The following is a 21,369-nucleotide window of genomic DNA, read 5'->3' as shown; positions in this document are numbered from 1 at the left end:
TGTATAGATTAGGCTTATAAATGTTCATTACACAAGCAAAAATAAATGAATAAAAAATAAACTCTAACAATTTACTTAAATTATAAACTTTCTTAACAATGTCATACACAAATTTTGAAACGAAAATATTGAAATTCTGATTTTTTTGTTTTGTTTTTTTTTGTTGTTGTTTAGACATGGCAGGAGCTTGATCGACGTATTACTGACACGGCTAACGAGGCCAAGGACAACGTGAAATTTCTCTACACCTTGGAGAAATTCTGTGACCCTCTCTACAACAGCGATCCTGTAAGTAATCCTGAATCTAGAATGTTATAAAAATCAGTTTATAAAACAATCTGTGGACAAAAGTAAAGATATCTAAGTATATGCATGTTTATTAAAAAAAGGTTGTATTACAATGCCAGACAGACTTGTGACAGGTAATAAAGAAATTTACGGAACTGTAAATATTATAAATGAATTAAACAAGTATTTTGTCAATATCTCGAATGTCATACATAAAACAAAGTTTTCAAATACAAATTTTTCAAAATTAAAAGAAACTTTAAACCAAAAGCTAATATATCATGAATTTAATATTGAATTAATTACACCGTTTGAAGTAAAACTTATTATTGAAAAACTGAATATTAAAAAATCTACAGGATTAGATGGAATTGGACCAAACATCATCAAATATTGTGGAGATTATATTACACCAATAATTGCATCAATTATCAATAATAGTATTAAATCTAATATTTTCCCAGATGATTTAAAAAGAGCTCGAGTTATACCTATTTTTCAAATCGGGGGATAAGAATGAAGCAAATAACTATCAACCGATATCAATTTTGTCAACTATATCCAAAATATTTGAGCGCCATATTGCCAAACAAATACGCTCATTCTTTGAAAAAACGAACATAATTCATAATAAACAATCAGGATTTCGTAAAAATCATTCATGTAATACTGCACTCATAAGTTTAATAGATACTTGGTTAAAAGATGTTGACAGTGGAAAAATTATCGGGACTGTATTCTTAGACTTAAAGAAAGCCTTTGATTTGGTTGACCATGAAATACTTTTGCATAAACTTAAACTTTATCATTTTTCTGAAAATGCCGTTAAGTTCTTTAAGTCATATCTTTCTAACAGAATACAACTGGTTAAAATAGGTAATCTTCAATCTCAGTCAATGAAAATAATTTCCGGTGTTCCACAAGGCTCAATATTAGGACCTTTATTATTTCTAATATACATAAATGACATAGCTTTCATAGGTAATGATATAAAAATTGATTTATACGCAGATGATTCTACTCTTTATGAGTCCGGAGAAAATATATCAAAAGTAGAAATAAAACTTCAAGATCATTTAAATAGCATTGACAAATGGTGCAAAATAAATAATATGGCCTTAAATCCAGATAAATCAAAATGTATGGTAATAGGAACAAGACAAAAAGTAAATATTATGAGAAAATTAATTCTTAAGATAAATGAAATAGCTCTTGAAAATGTAACTGATCAAAAAGTCTTGGGTATTTGCATAGATAACAACTTAAAATGGCACTTGCAAATTGACAATGTTTGTAAAAAACTTAACGGAAAAATTGCCTTATTGAAAAAAATATCGTATTTTTTGCACTTTGATATGAAATTATTGTTTTACAATGCATATATATTGCCCATTATGGACTATTGTTGTATTATATGGGGTAAAGGAAACACAAACTACATAAATAATGTTTGTAAGTTACAAAAACGAATTGCTAAAATCATTTTACAGCAACCTCAAAGACCTCCGTCAATAAATCTATTCGAAACTCTTACTTGGTTACCGTTCCTTGACAGATGTAAATACCACACGGCGGTGCTTGTTTTTTAAAACTTTAAATAACATGGCACCGAGACTTATATGACAGAACTGATGACTTTATCCGACAACAAAATATATAACTTAAGATCTAGGTCACGAAAAGATATTGTATTATGGACAAGACCTAAAACAAATTATATTAAAGACACATTTTCTTATTATGGCATGAACATTTGGAACAATATACCTTTAAATATTCGTAATGCTAATAACCTTAAATGTTTTAAAGAAAAATACAAAGCATATCTTGATGTTCATATGAGTGAATGAATGAGTGAATGAACGAATAAATATATGAACGAACGAATGATGCAATATATGTATATGTTTAAACAAATTGTTGAGTGTCTGTCGAAAATATATGAGTTGTAATATTTTAAAAATTACATATTATACATTCATTTTTCTACCTATGCATATCCTGTTGTTGTTGTTGTTGTTGTTTTCTATTTCAGAAGGCCACATTGGAAATAAGATATATATGATTGTTATTGTATGTTCTTAATGTGTAACCTTCTTTAAATAAAGATATTATTATTATATTATTATATTAATACGAAGTACAAGGGAGGGAACCAAAATTAAATATAATTTCTTACTGGCTTTATATCTGATAATGAATTGAAACTAGTTGCTCACTAGCTATATGTAAACTTAAATTTATGCCCATTTTGCCAAATTGTCCTCATAAAATGTTTGGAAAATTTCCTCACAGCTTCAGAAAAATGCAGCTTAGTTTAGACAAATAAGAAAACGAAGTGTATAACTATATGACAATGTTTGTTGTTATCTACAGGTTGGAATGTTGGAAGGTATTCCAGGACTGATCAATGCCATCAGAATGATCCACAGTATCTCCAGGTACTACAATACCTCTGAGAGAATGACCTCACTCTTTGTCAAGGTTAGTTATTAGGGCTGGGAACGAATAAGAAATTTGATGTTCGAATATTCGTTTTCCATATTCGAATATATTCGAATATTCGTTTTCACAACATTTGTTCAACATTTCTCTTTTACGTATACGTATCCGAAATTGATTGCGTCGAATACTATACTACTTTAATATGGATAGAAATATCGACAAGTAAAAATACCTTTATTACTTTGTCAATGTTTTTGTTGATTGTAAATCGATATATGTATTTATATTCTTACTTTTGAAATAAATTCATAATGTGACTGTCTTTCATTCAATTTATCCGACTGCTGATCGTTTCACTAAGGATAAACGGGAGGTAACTCACGTGACTTGAATGACAGTAATATGAATCAGCATAGACTGAATATTTGTTTATGTTCGCCTCCTTTTGCAGTCTTTCAACTTTTATTTGTTCCTGGATCATACCAGTACTTGATTACAGTAATTAACGTGCATTGTTGCACAAAACTATCTTTTCCGGACATTACGGACATGCAGTATACATGTACATGTATAGTTAGAAATAATTAAATAAAATAACAACAAGGTCTTGATCATAACTTTAATAACATGTAATTAAACAGTATAATCAATGATAGCATTCTTTTATTGCAAAACATATCATGGTATCATAGTAATATCAACACAAATATAGTATCCAAACAAACATAATTTTTCAGGCTTCTTAATTAACATATCATGGTATAATGGTAATATCAAGTCAAACAAAGCATCCAATCAACGTATTTTTCACGCTTTATAACTATAGTACTTAACTGTCATTTGATATAATAAAAACATGATAGTATCATATTCAATAGCTAGTGAGTCAATTTCACTCTTCTTCACATCAATTTTCAGTTGTTATTTAATTAACGAGAGACATTGACCTTGTCTTAAACTCCACCTTATTCTTATTGAGAAATATAACTGTGTCCACAAAGTCACTAGACAAACTGTTCCTAAGTTTGTTCAAGAGTGTGCCGGCACAGCTGAACACACGTTCGGAAGGTACGGATGTCGCCGGCACACTCAGAACACTCTTTGCTACATGTGAAATTTTTGGGAAACGTCCTTCGTTTTCTTTCCACCACACAAGTGGATCACAATCCGGAACACTTTTCTCAACTAAATACATTTGTAATTCATCCTCGATTTCTGAACGATCAGGTGATCCATAATCTATGAAGTCCAGTTTTCTAGCACGTTTTGGAGTTTGTTCACAGTTCTCGGGTGGATTGACGGGTAGAAGTAACGGAAGATCGTCCAAACGAGACTCGAGGATAGCATGAGTTTTCTTCCGTTGCGCAGAGGTGAAGAACGTTAGTTTCTTATGTCGGGGGTCAAGCAATGCCCCAAGTGCTGGGAGGGAAGTCGGAGCTACATCACCTGTAGGTCCGTAACGAGACATGAGATCGTCACGAATCAACCGCTTTACTTCGGCGGCGGTCGCACTATCATCTGTACACTCTACCAATCTCTTACTGACTAATCCACTGACAATGGGATAAATTTCAGACACTGACACATTTTTCTCTGTACACATATACTCAGTAGTAGATTTGAAGGGCGCAAGAATAGAACACAACTCTGATAATAAATTCCAATCAGCGTTTTCTAAGTAAAGTTCACAGTCGGCCTTCTTTGTTAACTTTGGATCTAACATAATATCGGACACAACGCGGCGTTGCTCCAGGAGACGTGACATCATGTCATATGTAGAATTCCAGCGTGTGGCGACGTCCTGGACAAGAGAGCGTTTAGGCACATTATCCATTGATTTCTGACGATCAGTGAATTCAGCAGTTAATGTAGTACTATGCTTGAAATGCCCAACAAGCTTACGGCACTTTGAAACCAAATCACACACTTCCGGAACTAAGAATGCAGGTTTCATGCTCAACTGGAGTGTGTGAGCAAAACATCCTAAGTCACCCCAGTCCTTACACATATTCCCAGCACTTTGAATGTTCCGAGCATTATCATGAACACAAGCTTCCACCTTATCACTTAACTTAAACTCACTTACACAGTCCTTGAGACGTTGTGCGAGGTTTGCACCTGTATGACGCTCTGGCATAGCACGTGTTATCAGCACATGTGATTTCAGCTCCCAATCGTCATTAATGTGTTGTTCAGTGACAGTGATGAAACTTTCAGTTCTATTTGATGTCCACGTATCTGTCGTAATCGATGCTGACGTGACGTTGGAAAGTTCTGACGTAAGCGCCTCCTTCTCAGCATCGTATCTACGTTGAACACGAGTCTTAATAGTTTTTCTTGTCGGCACAACGTAACCCGGAGCAACGATGTCCATAAGGTTCTGAAAACCCTTACCCTCGACCATGCTAAGTGGAACCATATCGGAAACGATCATATCGGCGATAGCTTGCGTGATTTTTTCGTTTTCGACCTTAGACTTCTTTGGCGTACATAAGAACGAAGCCACAGAACCCTGCTTGGACGGAGTGTCATCTGAAATTAAAAGATAGAACATTTTCAAATGATAGTTTAAATTTACAGATTTTAATTTCTGAAAAAAAAGTTTAATCCACGTAATCCCGATTTCTATATTGATTTGGTAGATTTTTATATAATAGTATTTTCTACCAACACATAATAATATTGAAACTTAAATTGTATTAAATATGTTTTATATTTATTTTTAATTTTAGATAAGATATGAATCATTCTTAAGATATATTTAGCTTTAACGCAGTAAATATCACATGGAGTCCAATTAATACGGAATAAATACTTCAGACGGAATATAGACATTCCCTATTCTTTCATAACGCCGTGAACATGTTATGATTATCTTTTTAAAACATTTATGTTCTTACCTTTGTTAGATGTTGGATGTTGTGAATTTAGATGATTGAGTAGGTTAGAAGTAGTCCCTTTATACTCAAACACTTTCTTGCATAGATCGCAAGTTGCTTTAGACTTATCAATAGAACGTGAAAAGTAATTCCAAACACGAGACGGCATTGTGATATATTGACCATAGAATTTTTCAACAGAGTGAGAAAGATATGTCCAAAATCATCCCTTTAAAAAATCTTAAAACAATGTTTGCAAAAAGTCATTGGTTCCGAGTAGAGCTTTAAATTTTCATTGGGTGAAATAGAGTTAATTTTAGAGTGATGAATATAGATTGGTTAATTGTTCTAGCATGATTAATACGTGCCGATTTATTCTTCTTCGCAAAAATTAAGACAATTATCGAATGATCGGAAAGATTAAAGCACAGAAAACAATTAAGTAGAATAATTATTGAAGTCGGTAAAATTTACATTATCAACTATTAAACAGGTAAATTACAAACTGTGAAACGGGTGCCCTTTTGATCAACTGTACACAAAACTTTTCACAGTTAATTGGCGATAATCGTTGACACGTGTTAAACAAACATAGAACACCTGCTGGTTAAGTGTATGTCAAGGGTCTACTTTACGATATTAATAGAAATTGGAAAGGAAAAAAAAAAAAAGCATTTCAAATCATTTTTTTTTCGAATATTCGTATTCGTTTTTCAATGTTCGAATATTCGGTAGTATTTCGAATATTCGAATATTCGAATATAATTCCCAGCCCTATTAGTTATTATTCTATTGTTTTTAACCAGTAAAAAAAACAAAACAAAAAACAGTCATTTCTCTTGGTATAAGTAAGGAAAGATATCAGAATTTTAGTGCTTCTGTACATTATCTGATGAAGTTTAGCAACAGGAAATATGATGCAACATATATTTCTAAAAAAATGTTTGAAAGGCTTGTGTCTGTGTGCTTGAAATAAAGTTTTGTAACTCAGAATATAACAATCTGGAAAATTAGTTAAAAGTAAACAAGAAAATTGTAAACACTGATTAAAGGGAGAGAACAAGTTTTATTATTTTTCTACCATTGTATATTTGTAAAGAAATTTTAATGTCCTTTGTTTTGTACAGATCACAAATCAGATGATCACCGCCAGCAAGGCTTACATCACAAACGGAGGGTGCGAGACAGTCTGGTCTCAACCTCCGGGCGAGGTCATCAAGAAGCTCAATGACTGTATTCGCCTGAACGAGGAGTATCAACGATGCTTCCACAAGACCAAAGAAAAGCTCGAGAAAATGCCCAATGAGAGACCATTTGAGTTTTCCGAGATGTACATTTTCGGAAAGTTTGACACTTTCACAAAGAGGCTGAAGAATATCATTGCCATCTTTGACATGTTCTCTGTTTATGCGACACTGTCCGAGTCCAAAATTGAAGGTACATTCAGTGTGGTTTGCTTGTTTTGTAATACCTCTTATGCGACAAGCTTGCCGACTTTTGTATTCTTTTCTTTAAAAGTTACCCTTTATAAAAGTATTGGATCCTGAAATTAATTCTGTTCACATTTTTGTTAAAAAAAAACAACAAATCTGGTATAAATCTGATTATAAGTACATTGTGTTACTTTTCAACATAAGTAAAATGGCGTATAATGTGCCATTTAAATCTTTATTTCATTATAACAACAATTCTGGTCTGAAATTAAAGTAAAGCTCTTGACAATATGGATTTTCTTTGTATGGAGTCTAGATGTTAAAGGTTTATTGTCTTGTACTTGCAGGCTTGGAGGTAATGGCCAACAGGTTCAGCGTGATTCAGACACAAATACGTAAAAAGCCGTATGATTTCCTGGACCAGAGGAAACAAGAGTTTGCTGGTGATTACGATGATTTCCAGAGACAGATCAAAGAACTGCATGTAAGTCTTGTCAACATTAATGCTAAATAATATGAAATAAATAAAGCTGGTAATAAGTCATGGAAATAATATATTAGTAATTAGCAGAAATTAATACAGATATGTTAATGATCCATGTGTACATCCGAATGTATACATAGGTTGCTTCGATTTATACACATCTGTTTATATATATTTTATATATATTTCATATGTGTGTGTGTGTGTGCAGTTTTAATTTAAATGAAATAGAGACTAAATTTGGAGATGTGTGCAACAAAATTTACATTCATTTCAATTGTGTTTTATTTAATTGAAGAAAAACATATAATTTTTAATGTCTATTTCTATGTAAGTATGAAAAAAATTCTTGAAATGTTACCTGCTTTTATTTTCAGCCATAATTATAACATTTGATGACATTATATAAAATTTAAATGGTGTTTTATTTTCATTACAGAAACAAATCTGTGAGTTTATGGACAAGAAGTTTGAGAGGATAACGAGCACACAGCGTGCTATCACTCTGTTGATGAAGTTTGAGAAACTGAAGCTCCCTAACCTACCAATACAGGAGAAATATCAGAGAATTCTCTCACAGTATGGTAAAGATATTGAGATGGTGTCCAAAAACTATCAGAAGAACAAAAATGAGCCACCAGTAGCCAGAGATTTACCTCCCATTGCAGGTAATTTAAACATTTTATTAATGTTGTTTTAACTGATCCCTTCGAGTCAAAAACAAGAAATAACTCTTTAATGTAAGCTTATTTATTATTTTGTTACATTTTAATAACAACTGTAAAAAAGAGTATTACTAGTAGTTTGGGGGCGTCCGTGGCCGAGTGGTTTAGAACGTTGACTTCAAACCACTTGCCCCTCACCGCTGTTGGTTCGAATCTTGACAGGGACTTTGGATTCTTTCTATGAGGAAGCTATCCAGCTAGCTTACAGAACATCGGTGGTTCTACTCAGGTGCACATTCGTGCCTGAAAAAATGCACAGAAGGGCACCTGAGGTCTTCCTCCACCAGTAAAGCTGGAACGTATGACCTTTACTGTGGCTTTGTGATGTAAAACCCATTAAAGAAACAAATAAACAAACTATTAGTTTGATCGATAAAGACACATATAAATGTATAAGTCAAATAAAATGTTCTTCTTCTGCTTAAAATTTTTGAACATTTATATTTTATGAAAACAACAATGTTATCTTGAATTACAGGTAAGATATCCTGGTCTCGCCAGCTGTTCCGACGTATCCAGGAACCCATGGAAATATTCCAACAACAACCGTCGCTCCTAGAGAACTCACCAGAGTCTAAGAAGATTATCAAAAGCTTCAACAAACTTGCCAAGGTTCTCCTCGAGTTTGAGGTCCTCTATTATAGAGGCTGGTTGAGGCAGGTCAGTATATCTTATAATAAGTATTTATAATTATGTGTAATTATTATACGATAACAGATAGTCCTGCACAAAAACTGAACACTATTGGTGATAAATAGTTGTTTTTGCTGCTAGCCATTACATAAGTCACAGTTATTCAGTGTTGGTCTGACCAGGCATTGAACTTCTAAATTTTAACTTATCTGTTTGAAAGAGAAATTTGAGCCATCATCATTGCTCTGGCTTTCTCGTCATTATTGTCATCCTACAAAAACTTTATTGTGGCCCATTACTCTAACAGTATTAGAAGGTATCAATATGAGACTTGGAACACATGACTAAAGGCAGTTGTAAGACTAGGGGCACAATTCTGAAAGCTATATTTTTGGCATTATGCCCATTTTTAACTTGGAATTTTTGTCAAAAGTGGTTATTTTAACAGATGAACGTTAACACCACATGCAGTGTTCTTGTTAACATTTTGATATTAAACCATCAGCATAATAAGAAACTGTTCAAAATTAAAGCAAGGTTAGTTGTTTACACAAATTAATGAGGTTGAAGGTTAAGGGTTTATTATATTTTAGGTGGAAGCAGCAAAGTCGGGGTTGTCGGCATCTCTGCTCGTGAAACACCCAGAGACTAATGAACTGTATGTGAACTTTGACCCTCAGATCCTCACAATGATCCGAGAGACCGAGTGCATGGCTAGACTTGGTTTGGAGATTCCACCAGTTGCCAAAACTATGAGGACTAAACAAGGAGAATATAAGGACAATTACAATGCCCTACTGGTAGGATTATAACATGGGCTACATGTATAATATACTGCTAGTTTTATAAAGCTAATGCTAAAATATAAATTTCTTTAACTTGGACTTGTTTACATGTATATCTGTATGTAAATATTTCTATCGAGGTAACAGTTTTAAGTAGAAAAGATTTTTTTTTATAAGTTTTTACAACTTGAAGGTAGTTTTTTCAAGGTTATTTAATGGTTAATTAAATAACTATATTCTGGTAAATTAACATTTGACATTTTGTTTTCTATCAAGTTTCAAGTAAATAATTTGTACAATACCATTAACTAAACAGACACTATGCAATAGGTGTATTGTCTTAAATGTAAAGAGACCTTGAATCCATGCTTCTGTTATTTTATATTTTGAAATTGAAATGTTTGTAGATGATGCTTCAAGAGAACAAGAGAGTGAGGAAAAAGATTCCAACTGCCTTTGAGGAGCTCATGGGACCACATATCAACCGTGTAGATGATACCATTGAACCTGGCCTCACCAAATTATCCTGGACATCACTGAACATTGAAGAGTACATCCAGGATGTTTACAAGCGTCTGGAAGAACTAGAGCTGCTCATGATCAGGGCTAATGAGCTGACTGAATTCCGTATTGATGCAGTCTTACAGGAAATGGCGACAACGACTCTGTGCAAGCTGCCACAGGATGAGCCATGGCCGGTAGAAGATTTCCTGGAGAACACGCAGGAACTTTGCGCAAAAGGTGCAACGATCCTTCAGACCAAGAGTCAGGTTGTTCAAGATGCTGCGACTGAGTTGATCGACATGTTGCTTCACCTAGAGGATAATGAAGAGGAAATTGTTGATGATGAGAAAAAAGATGGTATGTATTATTTTCACTTAGTATTAAATCTAAAGAAAAATTATATGAACCTTGTATAACATTTTAAGATTTTTTTATTTTTTTTTTGACTTGCAGTTATACGAGTATTTGTCTTATTGGCTTGAGTTCAAGTTTATGCTAAGGTTGTTTTTTTTAAAGTTGAAATATTTCAAGTGATTTTATACAAATGATACCAGTAAATGAAGCATATTTCTATCTTGTATTCTATCAGAATTTTTTAATTCTTTAGTTTTTAATGCTTACCTTATGAAACTTCTTTTTAAAGATTAGATGAAGAAAAAATTAATAGTCCTTATCATTTCTTGACAAGATAAATAGAGACAAATTTCTCATCATGTGCATATATTCTATGTAAGCATTAGATTGGTTTAATACTTGTATCTACAAATAGATGATGAGAAGAGAGAAGGTACCCCAACTGGATCTGGTGGCCGTGCCAGTAGCAGACGCTCACGACCTGTCTCTTCAAAGGCCAACTTGGCTGCTAAACGCAAACGTGAACAAAGAGAAAACATCGAGCAAGCCGCAACAGATCTACTGAATCATTTCAACCACCGTAACCTTGAGGCTCTTATCAAGGTCACCAAGAACACCCTCGAGGCTCTACGTAAACGAATCACATCCAGCTCAATGGTTCATTATATTGGTATGTTTATACTGAAATCATAAAATTTTGAAATAATAAAAATCTATATAAAGAAATCCAGTGTTGATTGGCTATTTAGACAGTTAACTAAATTTCTTGCTCCTTTTATTAGTCTATTTACAGGCACCTAGAAATTTCTTGTACCATTGAAAGATAAAAAAAAAATTGTAGCATAAACCATACTGCTACTATTAATTTAGTTACACAAATAGTATAGTCAGAAATGATATAGAGCCGCGTCATGACAAAACCAACATAGTGCGTTTGCGACCAGCATGGATCCAGACCAGCCTGCACATCCGCGCAGTCTGATCAGGATCCATGCTGTTCACTTACCAACCCTATTACAAGTACAGAAACTGATAGCGAACAGCATGGATCCTGATCAGACTGCGCGGATGCGCAGGCTGGCCTGGATCCATGCTGGTCGCAAACGCATTACGTTGGTTTTGTCGTGACGCGGCTCAAATGTCTTGATACAGGTAGGTTTTCAGTTATGAGGAGATCAAAAATTGTGTTCCTGCGAAGTATTAAATTTCAATAAAAAATTATAGCTTTTGTAAAGGATAAAAAAATATAATATATTGAACCAACTTGATTCAATGTGTTAGTTTTTGTAATTTGATAACAAAAATAAAAAATCTGTCCTGATAGGCTTATCACAGAAAAGAATGAAAAGATGAAATAATATATCATGAATAAGTTCAATGCTATTAAAAATTGGTTTTCTTTAATTTGCAGGTGAATCAGGTGGTTTTGGTAGCGGAGATGCAAAGAAAGATAACCGTCCATTCTTCAAGACGTTCGCCACATTGGCTATACCAAACATAACAATGAATCCAGGTCTTGATGAAGTACAACAAGCTGTTAATAAGGTAAATAATATACTATATTTATATAGTTCAAATAAAATTAACATCCGTGCTCTGACAAATTGCCTAACTTGCTAACTTAATAAAAACCTCTAAAACTGTGTATAAAATATTATTGTGGTCTAGTGATAACTACTCAATATGTGGTACCGCCTCCGTGGTGGAGAGGTTAGAGTCAATGACTTCTAATCCAGTTACCTCTCTGGCATGGGTTCGATCCCTGGGAGATGCTTTGGTAGTTTAGCACGGAGGAAGGTAGTCTAGTACTGGTGTAACTCTCCAGGAACAATGGTTAGGAAACTACCCGTCTATATGACTGAAATACTGTTGGGAAAAGGCGTAAAATGAAACAAACAAACAAAACTCAATATGTGTGTTGCATATTGAGCAACTTTTCATTTTGCTTTCATTTTGCATGAAAGATATATGTATTTAAATTTTACAATAGTGCATTTTTGATTTCCTGTTCTGAAAACTGTTGATAATGGTAGGACACTGTAAATATAATAACTGATGTGGTTTGGTAAGAGATGGACGACAAAAAGTGAATGTGATATAAAAAGAGAGTTAAATTCCAAACTATTGTAATGGCATTTCAGGCTGCACAGCTCATTGTCAGTACAAGCAAGGGAATTTCCCAGTGGAACAAAGACCGCAAACGTGAGCGCTCACACTCGGGTGATCGTGAAGGTCACCACGATAGACGTATGAGTGTTGGTAGTGTAGCAGCATCTGAGGGTTCCCATGGTGAGAAGAAAAGACCGGAATTAGAACGCGAGGCAACCAGTCATACTGTAACGACAACGGCTAAGAATTATTTCAAGAATGTATCAGAGAATAAAGAAGTTGCCAAGCTCGTCTCTCTCTTGTCTACATCTATTAACTCCACAAAGAAGGTATGATTCCTACTTTATTTCATACTTTAACCTATTCAATGTTTTCAGGTATAATTATACACCTGTAAAACAAGTATAAAGCCAGGTCAGCCTACATATTATAGGGATTATAGTCATGAACATGTATGATATAAAGGTATAATACACCTAATACATATCAGTAGCGTACTTACTTCTTAGTCATTTATAAGTTAAAAGTTTGAAAGTTGAAGTAATCAGCTGCTTTAAAGGAGGGAATTACATGTATAAATCGTAACTTAATAAAGTACTCTTGAATCTGCATTAGTATAACAAAATCTGGTACAAAAATTGTTTTGCATGTTTCAAAAGTTTAAATTCTATAACCAGGACTGATAAGCATGACATGGCGAAGTTGTATTCTATTTTCTGTGACATTTTTTTAATGTAAACATTGATCACAGAGAAAATGCATGCTTTTTTTAAAATTTAACACCAAATTTGATTTGAAATCAGATTACTTATTAAAATTTATTACGGAGATGGGAACAGATGTATACTTTATGTTCTAAACATGTACTTAAGAAAAATGTCAATTATTGATTCCAGTTACTTTTTCTCTAGAAATATGATACATTAGGTATTTTTTAATTGATGTATAATAATATTTGATAATATAATTACAAATTAATTGTCAATCAGGAGGTGACAAGTGCCCTTGAGAAGTTTGCTGATTATCACTGTATCTGGGAGAAAGATCGGGAAGAAGATCTAGAGGCTTTCTTGAAGGATAATCCAAAACTGACCGAGTTTGAGTCTAAGATAAAATACTACGAGGAACTTGAGGTCTCTATTAACAGCCAGCCTGAATACTACGATGTTGGCCCTATTGCTCTCTTTACAGGTATGGTCATATGTTATATTTACCTTAATTGTGTTATACCTTATTCTCTCAGTTACAATTTTAACCTTACTTACGACTGTAGAGCATTTTTCTATTTCATTCAGCAAAATTGTATTACAAAGTTATTTACTAGATTTTTATTTCAATATATATTTACATTAATTTACAAATATATTTAACTCTTTAACCATCGCATACATTTACAATTCCTATAACAGAGAAGCTGAAGTTTGCTTTGAATGTCGAGACTAAAGCATGGAGAATGCATTATGGGAAGGCATGTAACAACAAGTACCGTACAGAAATGGAGGAGATATTTACGTTCATTGAAGAGCTCAACAAGCGTCTGGGTAGACCTATCAAGGACTTGGATGATATCAGATATGCCATGGCCGGTTTGAAGGAGATCAGAGAGCAAGAGATCAGAATTGATATGAGCATTGGACCTATTGAGGTACGTTTTGAATTGACATGAAAGCAATATATGAGCCGCGTCATGACAAAACCAACATAATGGGTTTGCGCGCAGTCTGATCAGGATCCATGCTGTTCGCTATCAGTTTTTCTATTTGTAATAGGGTTTGTAAGCGAGCAGCATGGATCCTGATCAGACTGCATGGATGCGCAGGCTGGTCTGGATCCATGCTGGTCGCAAACCCATTATGTTGGTTTTGTCGTGACGCGGCTCAATTATATTAAAGTGATAGGAAATCAAATCTGGTGTTTGTATAAAAAAATAAGTTTTAGTTGATAGGGAGAGATAGGCTTGAACTTATGACTCCATGTACAACTTTTTTGTATATTTGATCTGCTATGTCTTCCTGCAAGTTACTTATTTCACTCATAATAATTCAACCATATTTCAGTAGCAAAAGACTAAATCATGGGGGTCAGCTGTAAAGTATGATTAAATATAAAGGTATTGTTATGTTAAAAGTTTTGAAATATGATCTGTAGTGTTTAATGACCAATTCATTGAATTTATTTCACAGTTTTGTAGTTTGCATTTTTTGAAGATGTAAATGAAAATGTTAGAAATAAAATACAGTACTTTTCTGTAAGTTGCTGTATTTGTAATTGCCTCCCTTGGATTGCTGTTTTATATCTTTGCAATACATTTCACATTACAGGAGTCATATTCCATGTTGATCAAACATGATTTACCTGTGGCCAAAGAGGAGACTGAGCGATGTGATACCCTGAGATATTCCTGGGAAAAATTGAACGTACAGGCAGCTGAGGTGCAGTCACATCTGCTTGATGTACAACCAGAGTTCAAAACGGGACTTATTGAAAATGTGAAAACATTCCTTGTGGATTGTGACAACTTCTATGATGATTATAACACTGTAAGATTCAACTGTTTTTATCAGCTTACTTTGAAATAATGGACATGTCTTTCTTTGAAGTCCAGTGTTCATTTATACTTTTGAAGATATTTCATTATGTTCAAAATGATTTAATTTCACAGCCAACTTTATAATACTGTATAAAGATATAGACAAGCCCAGTCTGTATGACTATTTACATGATAACAATTATAAATTAAATGTTTTTTCAAAAATTTCATGCTCTTTGTTCCTGTTTTAACTTTAAGACTTGAGGCGGTGCATATATTGCAAGTTTGTTCATAATAGTACAATGTATATACCATTAGATATGTTGGGGTTTTATTGTTTGCTTTTTTTCCTCACCACAATATTTAAGTCATCAGTTATTTCATTGATTGATTAATAATTGATTGATTAATCCATTAATTCATTCATTTACTTTCGTATCATTTGTAATAGGCTGGACCAATGGTACCAGGAGTTGCACCACGTGAAGCATCTGACCGCCTGGTCATCTGTCAGAATACATTTGACATCCTCTATAAGAAATTTCTCACCTACACCGGAGGTGAAGAACTTTTCGGTCTTCCGGTCACAGATTATCCGGAACTGCTCAAGATCAAGAAGGAGCTTAATTTGTTACAGAAGTTGTATGGGCTGTACAATGCTGTCATAGATACGGTGCATGGTTACTATGACATTCTCTGGGCTGATATTAACATTGAAAAAATCAACAATGAACTCATTGAGTTCCAGAATAAGTAAGTTAAGTGTTTTTTAATGGTAGATGTTTGAGGGGAGAAAGAAATGTTTTTGATTGACAGAATTTGTCAAATCTACAAAATGTGACATAAATTATGTGCATATTCTTTTTCTGAACTCTTCTAGATTGATTACTATGGAAATTTCTTAAGATTAATTACCTTTTTGAAAAAAAAAGATATTGGCAGTTATTTGAAGGGATAGGTTTTCTGCTTTAGGCAGCATATCTTGAAAAACTAAAATATTTCAGTATTTGAAATTTGTTGCAAGATTTCTGGGAAATATTTCAATTATTAAATTTGTAAGCATTTGTCTGTTTTCTTTAAATCAATTTTGTAACTACTTGAAATGGCAGGTTTTCCATAATAAGGATACTAGAATACAATTATAAGCTACATATTTCTCAATAGATGCCGTAAACTTCCACGAGCTCTGAAAGATTGGCCAGCCTTTGAAGATCTGAAGAAAACAATTGACGACTTTAATGAGATGGTTCCCCTTCTTGAACTGATGACCAACAAAGCCATGAAGCCTAGACATTGGAACCGGATGGCAGAGGTCACAGGTCATGTGTTTGACATAGAAAGTGATAACTTTACTCTGAGGAATATTTTACAAGCTCCATTGCTAGAGTTTAAAGAGGATATTGAGGTATATATAGTTTCTATGAGTTTTATGATAGTTATCTCCCTTGACTGAAGTTGCAGTTATTTTCAAATAATGAAATGAAAGTAAACGAGATAAACAGAGCTTGTAATGTCACTTGTCAAATTTCTTTCATATCTTAAATAGTATAAACTATAGTAACAATATTTAAAAACTTAAAGGTTTTTATCAGCTTACATTGATATGATGGGAATTCCCCCATTCTAGATTTTACAAGCATTTTATTTTATGGTAGGTATGACCCTCAAAAACTCACATCAGGGGAGACAATTCATACTGTTTGAAAATGTCTTGCTGTGGATAAGTTCTGGGTTTTACTGAAATTTATATAAGAGAAATGATGACTTTGTCTTAAAAAAGTTTTACCAAGTTTGAAATTATTGATAATTAATGAATTTATTACATTAGTTGTTCAACCATAGAAAAAATACAATTTAGCCTAATTATAAAGAATTAATGCTGTTACAGATATGTTTTAATTAGTATTTATTATACACTGATAGCATATAAATGAGATGACCGATGACCTTGAAATGAGGGTAAAAATGTTACAAAAAACTTCTTTTCTTCTTTTTTCTCCAATAAGTTTCAAGTCAATGTGCATGAAGCAATTGTGTCAAGTAGTAGATCATTGCATAAACATTATTGAAAAAAATTGATAAATTCCAAAAACACTAAGAATGCATAAAGAAGATTGTTGATAGTTACCTATGGTACTTGATCTGTTTACATGAATATAAGTCTGACATGACTAAGGCATTTTCATATTTTCTTAGTGTTTTTGGCTGCATTAAAAAAAAATTCATTTAGTAGGGCATGCTATAGAATAGATATTCACTTTGTTAGGAATTTTGATTCATAAACTTGTTTTCATTTTAGGATTTAAGCTTGATTGCAAAAGAAGTTCTTGCAACTTGAATTTATCACTTTAAAGTCCGCTTCCTGGAACCAACTAGTACGGTGTCATATGAAGAAACATGGTCATGACCCAAGTAGGGCTTGAATCCATGATCTTTCGGTTGAGAGGCAGACACCTTAACCACTAGGCCACCGCTCCCCTTTGATAAATTTATTTTTTGATTGCAAAATTTGTTGATAAGTTAATTTACAGTATATTGAAATAGATTAAGACATATTTAATTTAATCTTGTTACTCTAATACAGGGGACGTATTTTGAGGCTTATAGGTTTATACTTCAACGTTATAACATACATATATCAATTGTAAAATCACCTAAATTACAAAGAAAAATAGCGGTAAAACTTCACCTTATATAGAATATAAAGTCAATTCTAATACATGTATCACTGCAACAGATGTGAAAAACAAATTATACATACATTTATCTATAAAATCACACAGTAAGTATAGAACAAATATGATCCTTAATTATATAAAAAAAAAAACAACTCAAAAAACAACATTGGTAAAAGGTGCACTATTTGTTACATTAATAAAGCAGGTATGTCACTAATAATGTCAGGAATGATTATGTGGTAAAACAAATGTTTCTAATATTTCACTATATAAAATGAATGCTCACTATAAATGTTCACTTTCATTAAGAATATTTCACTTTTATTATTTGCATATAAATGTATATATCAAATGTGCTAATAAGACATTTTTATTTCATTGATATGATAATATGATTTTACAGTCAAACCTGTATTGACGTAATGTCTGACAATACTAGCCATAATGCTTTAGTTCTACATGTTCTAGATCCTGACATGGATGAAATTTCTCACTTTTCTTTGCAGCCTAATGACAACTTTTCATGAAAATTACCGTAACTTAACCTGTTTGGGCTTTTTTTTTATCAGATTTTTTTTCCTTTTCCACAGATTTGACTGTAAGATCATCTGATATATTAATAATCTTACATGAGTTGTCATATTAATTAGACTCATACTTAACAAGTCTAAGAAGGAAAGTTTGTTGCTTTCAGGTGAAATTCTAATGAAAGTCTTTATGAAATGGCTACTCATGTAAGATTACTTTTATTACATGAAATTATAAAGCAAGATTACTGCCAAAAAAGACAGTATTAAGGTTAAATGGACCATTTTTTATGTGTAACTTAAAGAAATAAATATAATATTATCAATTATAACAGTGAATAACAAGTGGCATTTGGTGATAACAAAATACTGTATGTTAAGCAAAATAATGGCCTATCATCTCCATAAAAATATCCATAAAAATAATATTAAGTTCTAAGGATAGTTAAATATAATGTGTACTGCAGCTTTATTCGACTGCAAAGACTTTACATCCTTGAGAGAAAAATATTTATATTACTATGAAGATTTACTGTAATTGTACAAATAAGGACACCAAGGATCACTTCTGTAATTTCTGTAAAGATAGAAACACTACAAATGATTATCAAAGCAGAACATGTTTATGCACTGCGTAGTTCAACAAATTTCATTAACTAATGACATGTAATGCTTATTATGTTATTTTGAGACAAATGTTATAATATGCTATATAAATATTGTACAGGACATCTGTATCTCTGCTGTCAAAGAGAAGGATATTGAAGCCAAACTTAAGCAGGTCATTGCCGACTGGAACAATCAAGAATTTACATTTGCAAACTTCAAGAACCGTGGAGAGCTTCTGTTACGTGGTGATACAACCAGTGAAATTGTCTCGTTGATGGAAGATTCTCTCATGGTGCTCAGTTCACTCATGAGTAACAGGTGGGTACCTTAGTTAAATAACACATCCGGCAGAGTGGTTAAGGTTGTAGACATAGCAACTTGCCCTTCACCACTGTGGGTTCAAATCCTGATAGGGTCTTTGGATTCTTTCATGGAGTTCAGACTCCATTATTATCAATTTTGAGAACATGAATATTTGAAGCTGATCAGCCAACAGTATAGAGTCTAGTTGGACTGTATGGATTTGCAGTTTGTTCTAGCTCCATTCTAGTGGCAGCTAACCACTGTCTGTTTCAGTTGTGTAAAGGAGTTATGTTTTCTTTGTATCCATTTATTCACATTTATATTAACTGGATATTAATGATTTCCACAGATACAATGTACCATTCAAGAAGCAGATTCAAACCTGGGTACAGAACTTGACCAACTCCTCCGAAATCATTGAGAACTGGATGGTTGTACAGAATCTCTGGGTGTACCTTGAAGCCGTCTTTGTTGGTGGTGACATTGCCAAACAGTTGCCTAAAGTAAGTTAGCCAAAGAAGTTGTCTATAATAAGTTAGTCAACCAGTTGTGTAGAGTAAGTTACCCAGATTGTTGCTTTAAATAAGTTAGCAAAACAAGTGTGTAAAGAAAGCAAAATAGTTGCCTGAAGTAAGTGAATGGCCATTTAAGTTTCTTAACATTAGAAATAGCTTAACAGATGCCCATAGTGACATTTATATGATACTTTTAGTAAAGTGACAACCAAACTACTGCTCAAACTAGATCGTCTTTAAATGATTACCCAAAATAAACCATAACCAAAGGTCTCTCCAAATTAATAACAACCAAAATTAATAGCTACAGTTGCTCTATTTATGCATTTCCCAATTACTTCCCTTAGTTGAGGAAAAATGCCTGATATATTAATCAATAAGATATCTGTTTGAATTTTGTTTGTTTTCAAAGTTACATGATATATTTTCTGATCTATAGGAAGCAAAGAGGTTCAGCAACATTGACAAATCATGGATAAAGATAATGACACGTGCGCACGAGACACCAAACGTCGTCCAGTGTTGTGTAGGTGATGAGACATTGATGCAGTTGTTGCCTCATTTACTCGAGCAGTTGGAACTTTGCCAGAAATCTCTCACAGGGTAAGTTTCTTCTCATTAGGTATGGTATGGCCTGAAATATCTTACAGTAAAAGCTTTAATAACTGTTAAAAATCTTATATAATGTACTAGTATAAGACTTTTACAGTTCTTGGTATGAAATTCAAACATCCAAGTTCAGACCTTTTGAATTTCCTATTTCATTTAAATTTTTAAGAATTGTATTATACGTTATTCTTTGATGTAAAAAAAAATCCTACAATTACCATTTCATCTCCATCTTAAAACATAGCTTTAAATTGGTTCTACTTGGGGCCCTGCTCATACCTGAATTAATTTACAGAGTGGCACCTGATGACTCTTACTCCACCAGTAATGTTAGAAAGTTACTATATGACCTATATTGTTTAAAAAAATGTTTATTTTACTATGTATAACTATTTTTAAACAGATACCTGGAGAAGAAGAGATTGTTGTTCCCAAGATTCTTCTTTGTGTCAGATCCCGCTTTACTGGAGATCCTTGGTCAGGCGAGCGACCCCCACACCATTCAAGCTCATCTCTTGTCTGTGTTTGACAACATAAAGACTGTGAAATTCCACGAGAAATTCTATGATGTTATCCTGTCAGTACATTCAACTGAAGGTGAAACTGTGGAGGTAATTAAAACTCGGCTTCATTTGTAAATTACATTTTGAGGGTTTGGTGCAAAACAGCTGTAACTCACAATACATTATGAAGGAGTTGCATCTCTTTTGCACTGATTCATTGGTTTGTATTTGAATTACGTAGTTAGCAAAATAGCCATTTTGAAGGAGTTGCATCTCTTTTGCACTGATTCTGATTCATCTATTTGTATTTGAATAATGTAGTCAGCATTGAGTTGAATAACATCCAGGTTGAATTAGTATTCAGAATTAAATAATATAAATTTATAAGTTAGAATATTGTGGCGTTCTCAGTTAGATTGATGCAAATTTATTGACAATGCAGACACCATGCCATTC

At 33.2% G+C, this 21,369-nt stretch overlaps 2 protein-coding genes across 2 annotated transcripts; one reads left to right on the top strand and one right to left on the bottom strand.

Moving 5' to 3' along the window:
* Positions 1-174: 174 nt before the first annotated feature.
* LOC132741524 (dynein axonemal heavy chain 5-like) lies at positions 175-21,021 on the top strand (the record flags this gene model as incomplete). The annotated part of the gene is given in 20 exon segments (XM_060729715.1): positions 175-288; positions 2,665-2,772; positions 6,740-7,049; positions 7,393-7,529; positions 7,969-8,197; positions 8,733-8,914; positions 9,481-9,687; positions 10,080-10,533; positions 10,946-11,200; positions 11,942-12,075; positions 12,672-12,968; positions 13,629-13,830; positions 14,049-14,284; positions 14,961-15,179; positions 15,621-15,922; positions 16,334-16,574; positions 19,102-19,301; positions 19,636-19,789; positions 20,241-20,404; positions 20,814-21,021. Coding segments are annotated over 20 exon segments (4,353 nt in total), but the record flags the coding sequence as incomplete, so codon positions are not given.
* Positions 3,339-6,275, bottom strand: LOC132741525 (E3 SUMO-protein ligase ZBED1-like). The gene is made up of 2 exons (XM_060729716.1): positions 5,634-6,275; positions 3,339-5,265 (listed from the first exon to the last, which is right to left on the bottom strand). The coding sequence occupies exons 1-2, from the start codon at positions 5,779-5,781 to the stop codon at positions 3,659-3,661; spliced, it is 1,755 nt and encodes a 584-aa protein (XP_060585699.1). The 5' UTR covers positions 5,782-6,275; the 3' UTR covers positions 3,339-3,658.
* Positions 21,022-21,369: the final 348 nt, after the last annotated feature.

The sequence above is a fragment of the Ruditapes philippinarum genome, unplaced genomic scaffold, assembly GCF_026571515.1.
Source record: "Ruditapes philippinarum isolate M1 unplaced genomic scaffold, ASM2657151v2 ctg15213_1_1_1_1, whole genome shotgun sequence".
Classification (NCBI taxonomy): domain Eukaryota; kingdom Metazoa; phylum Mollusca; class Bivalvia; order Venerida; family Veneridae; genus Ruditapes; species Ruditapes philippinarum.
Note: the sequence above shows the minus strand (reverse complement) of the source record. Positions and strands in the feature narration are given on the sequence as shown.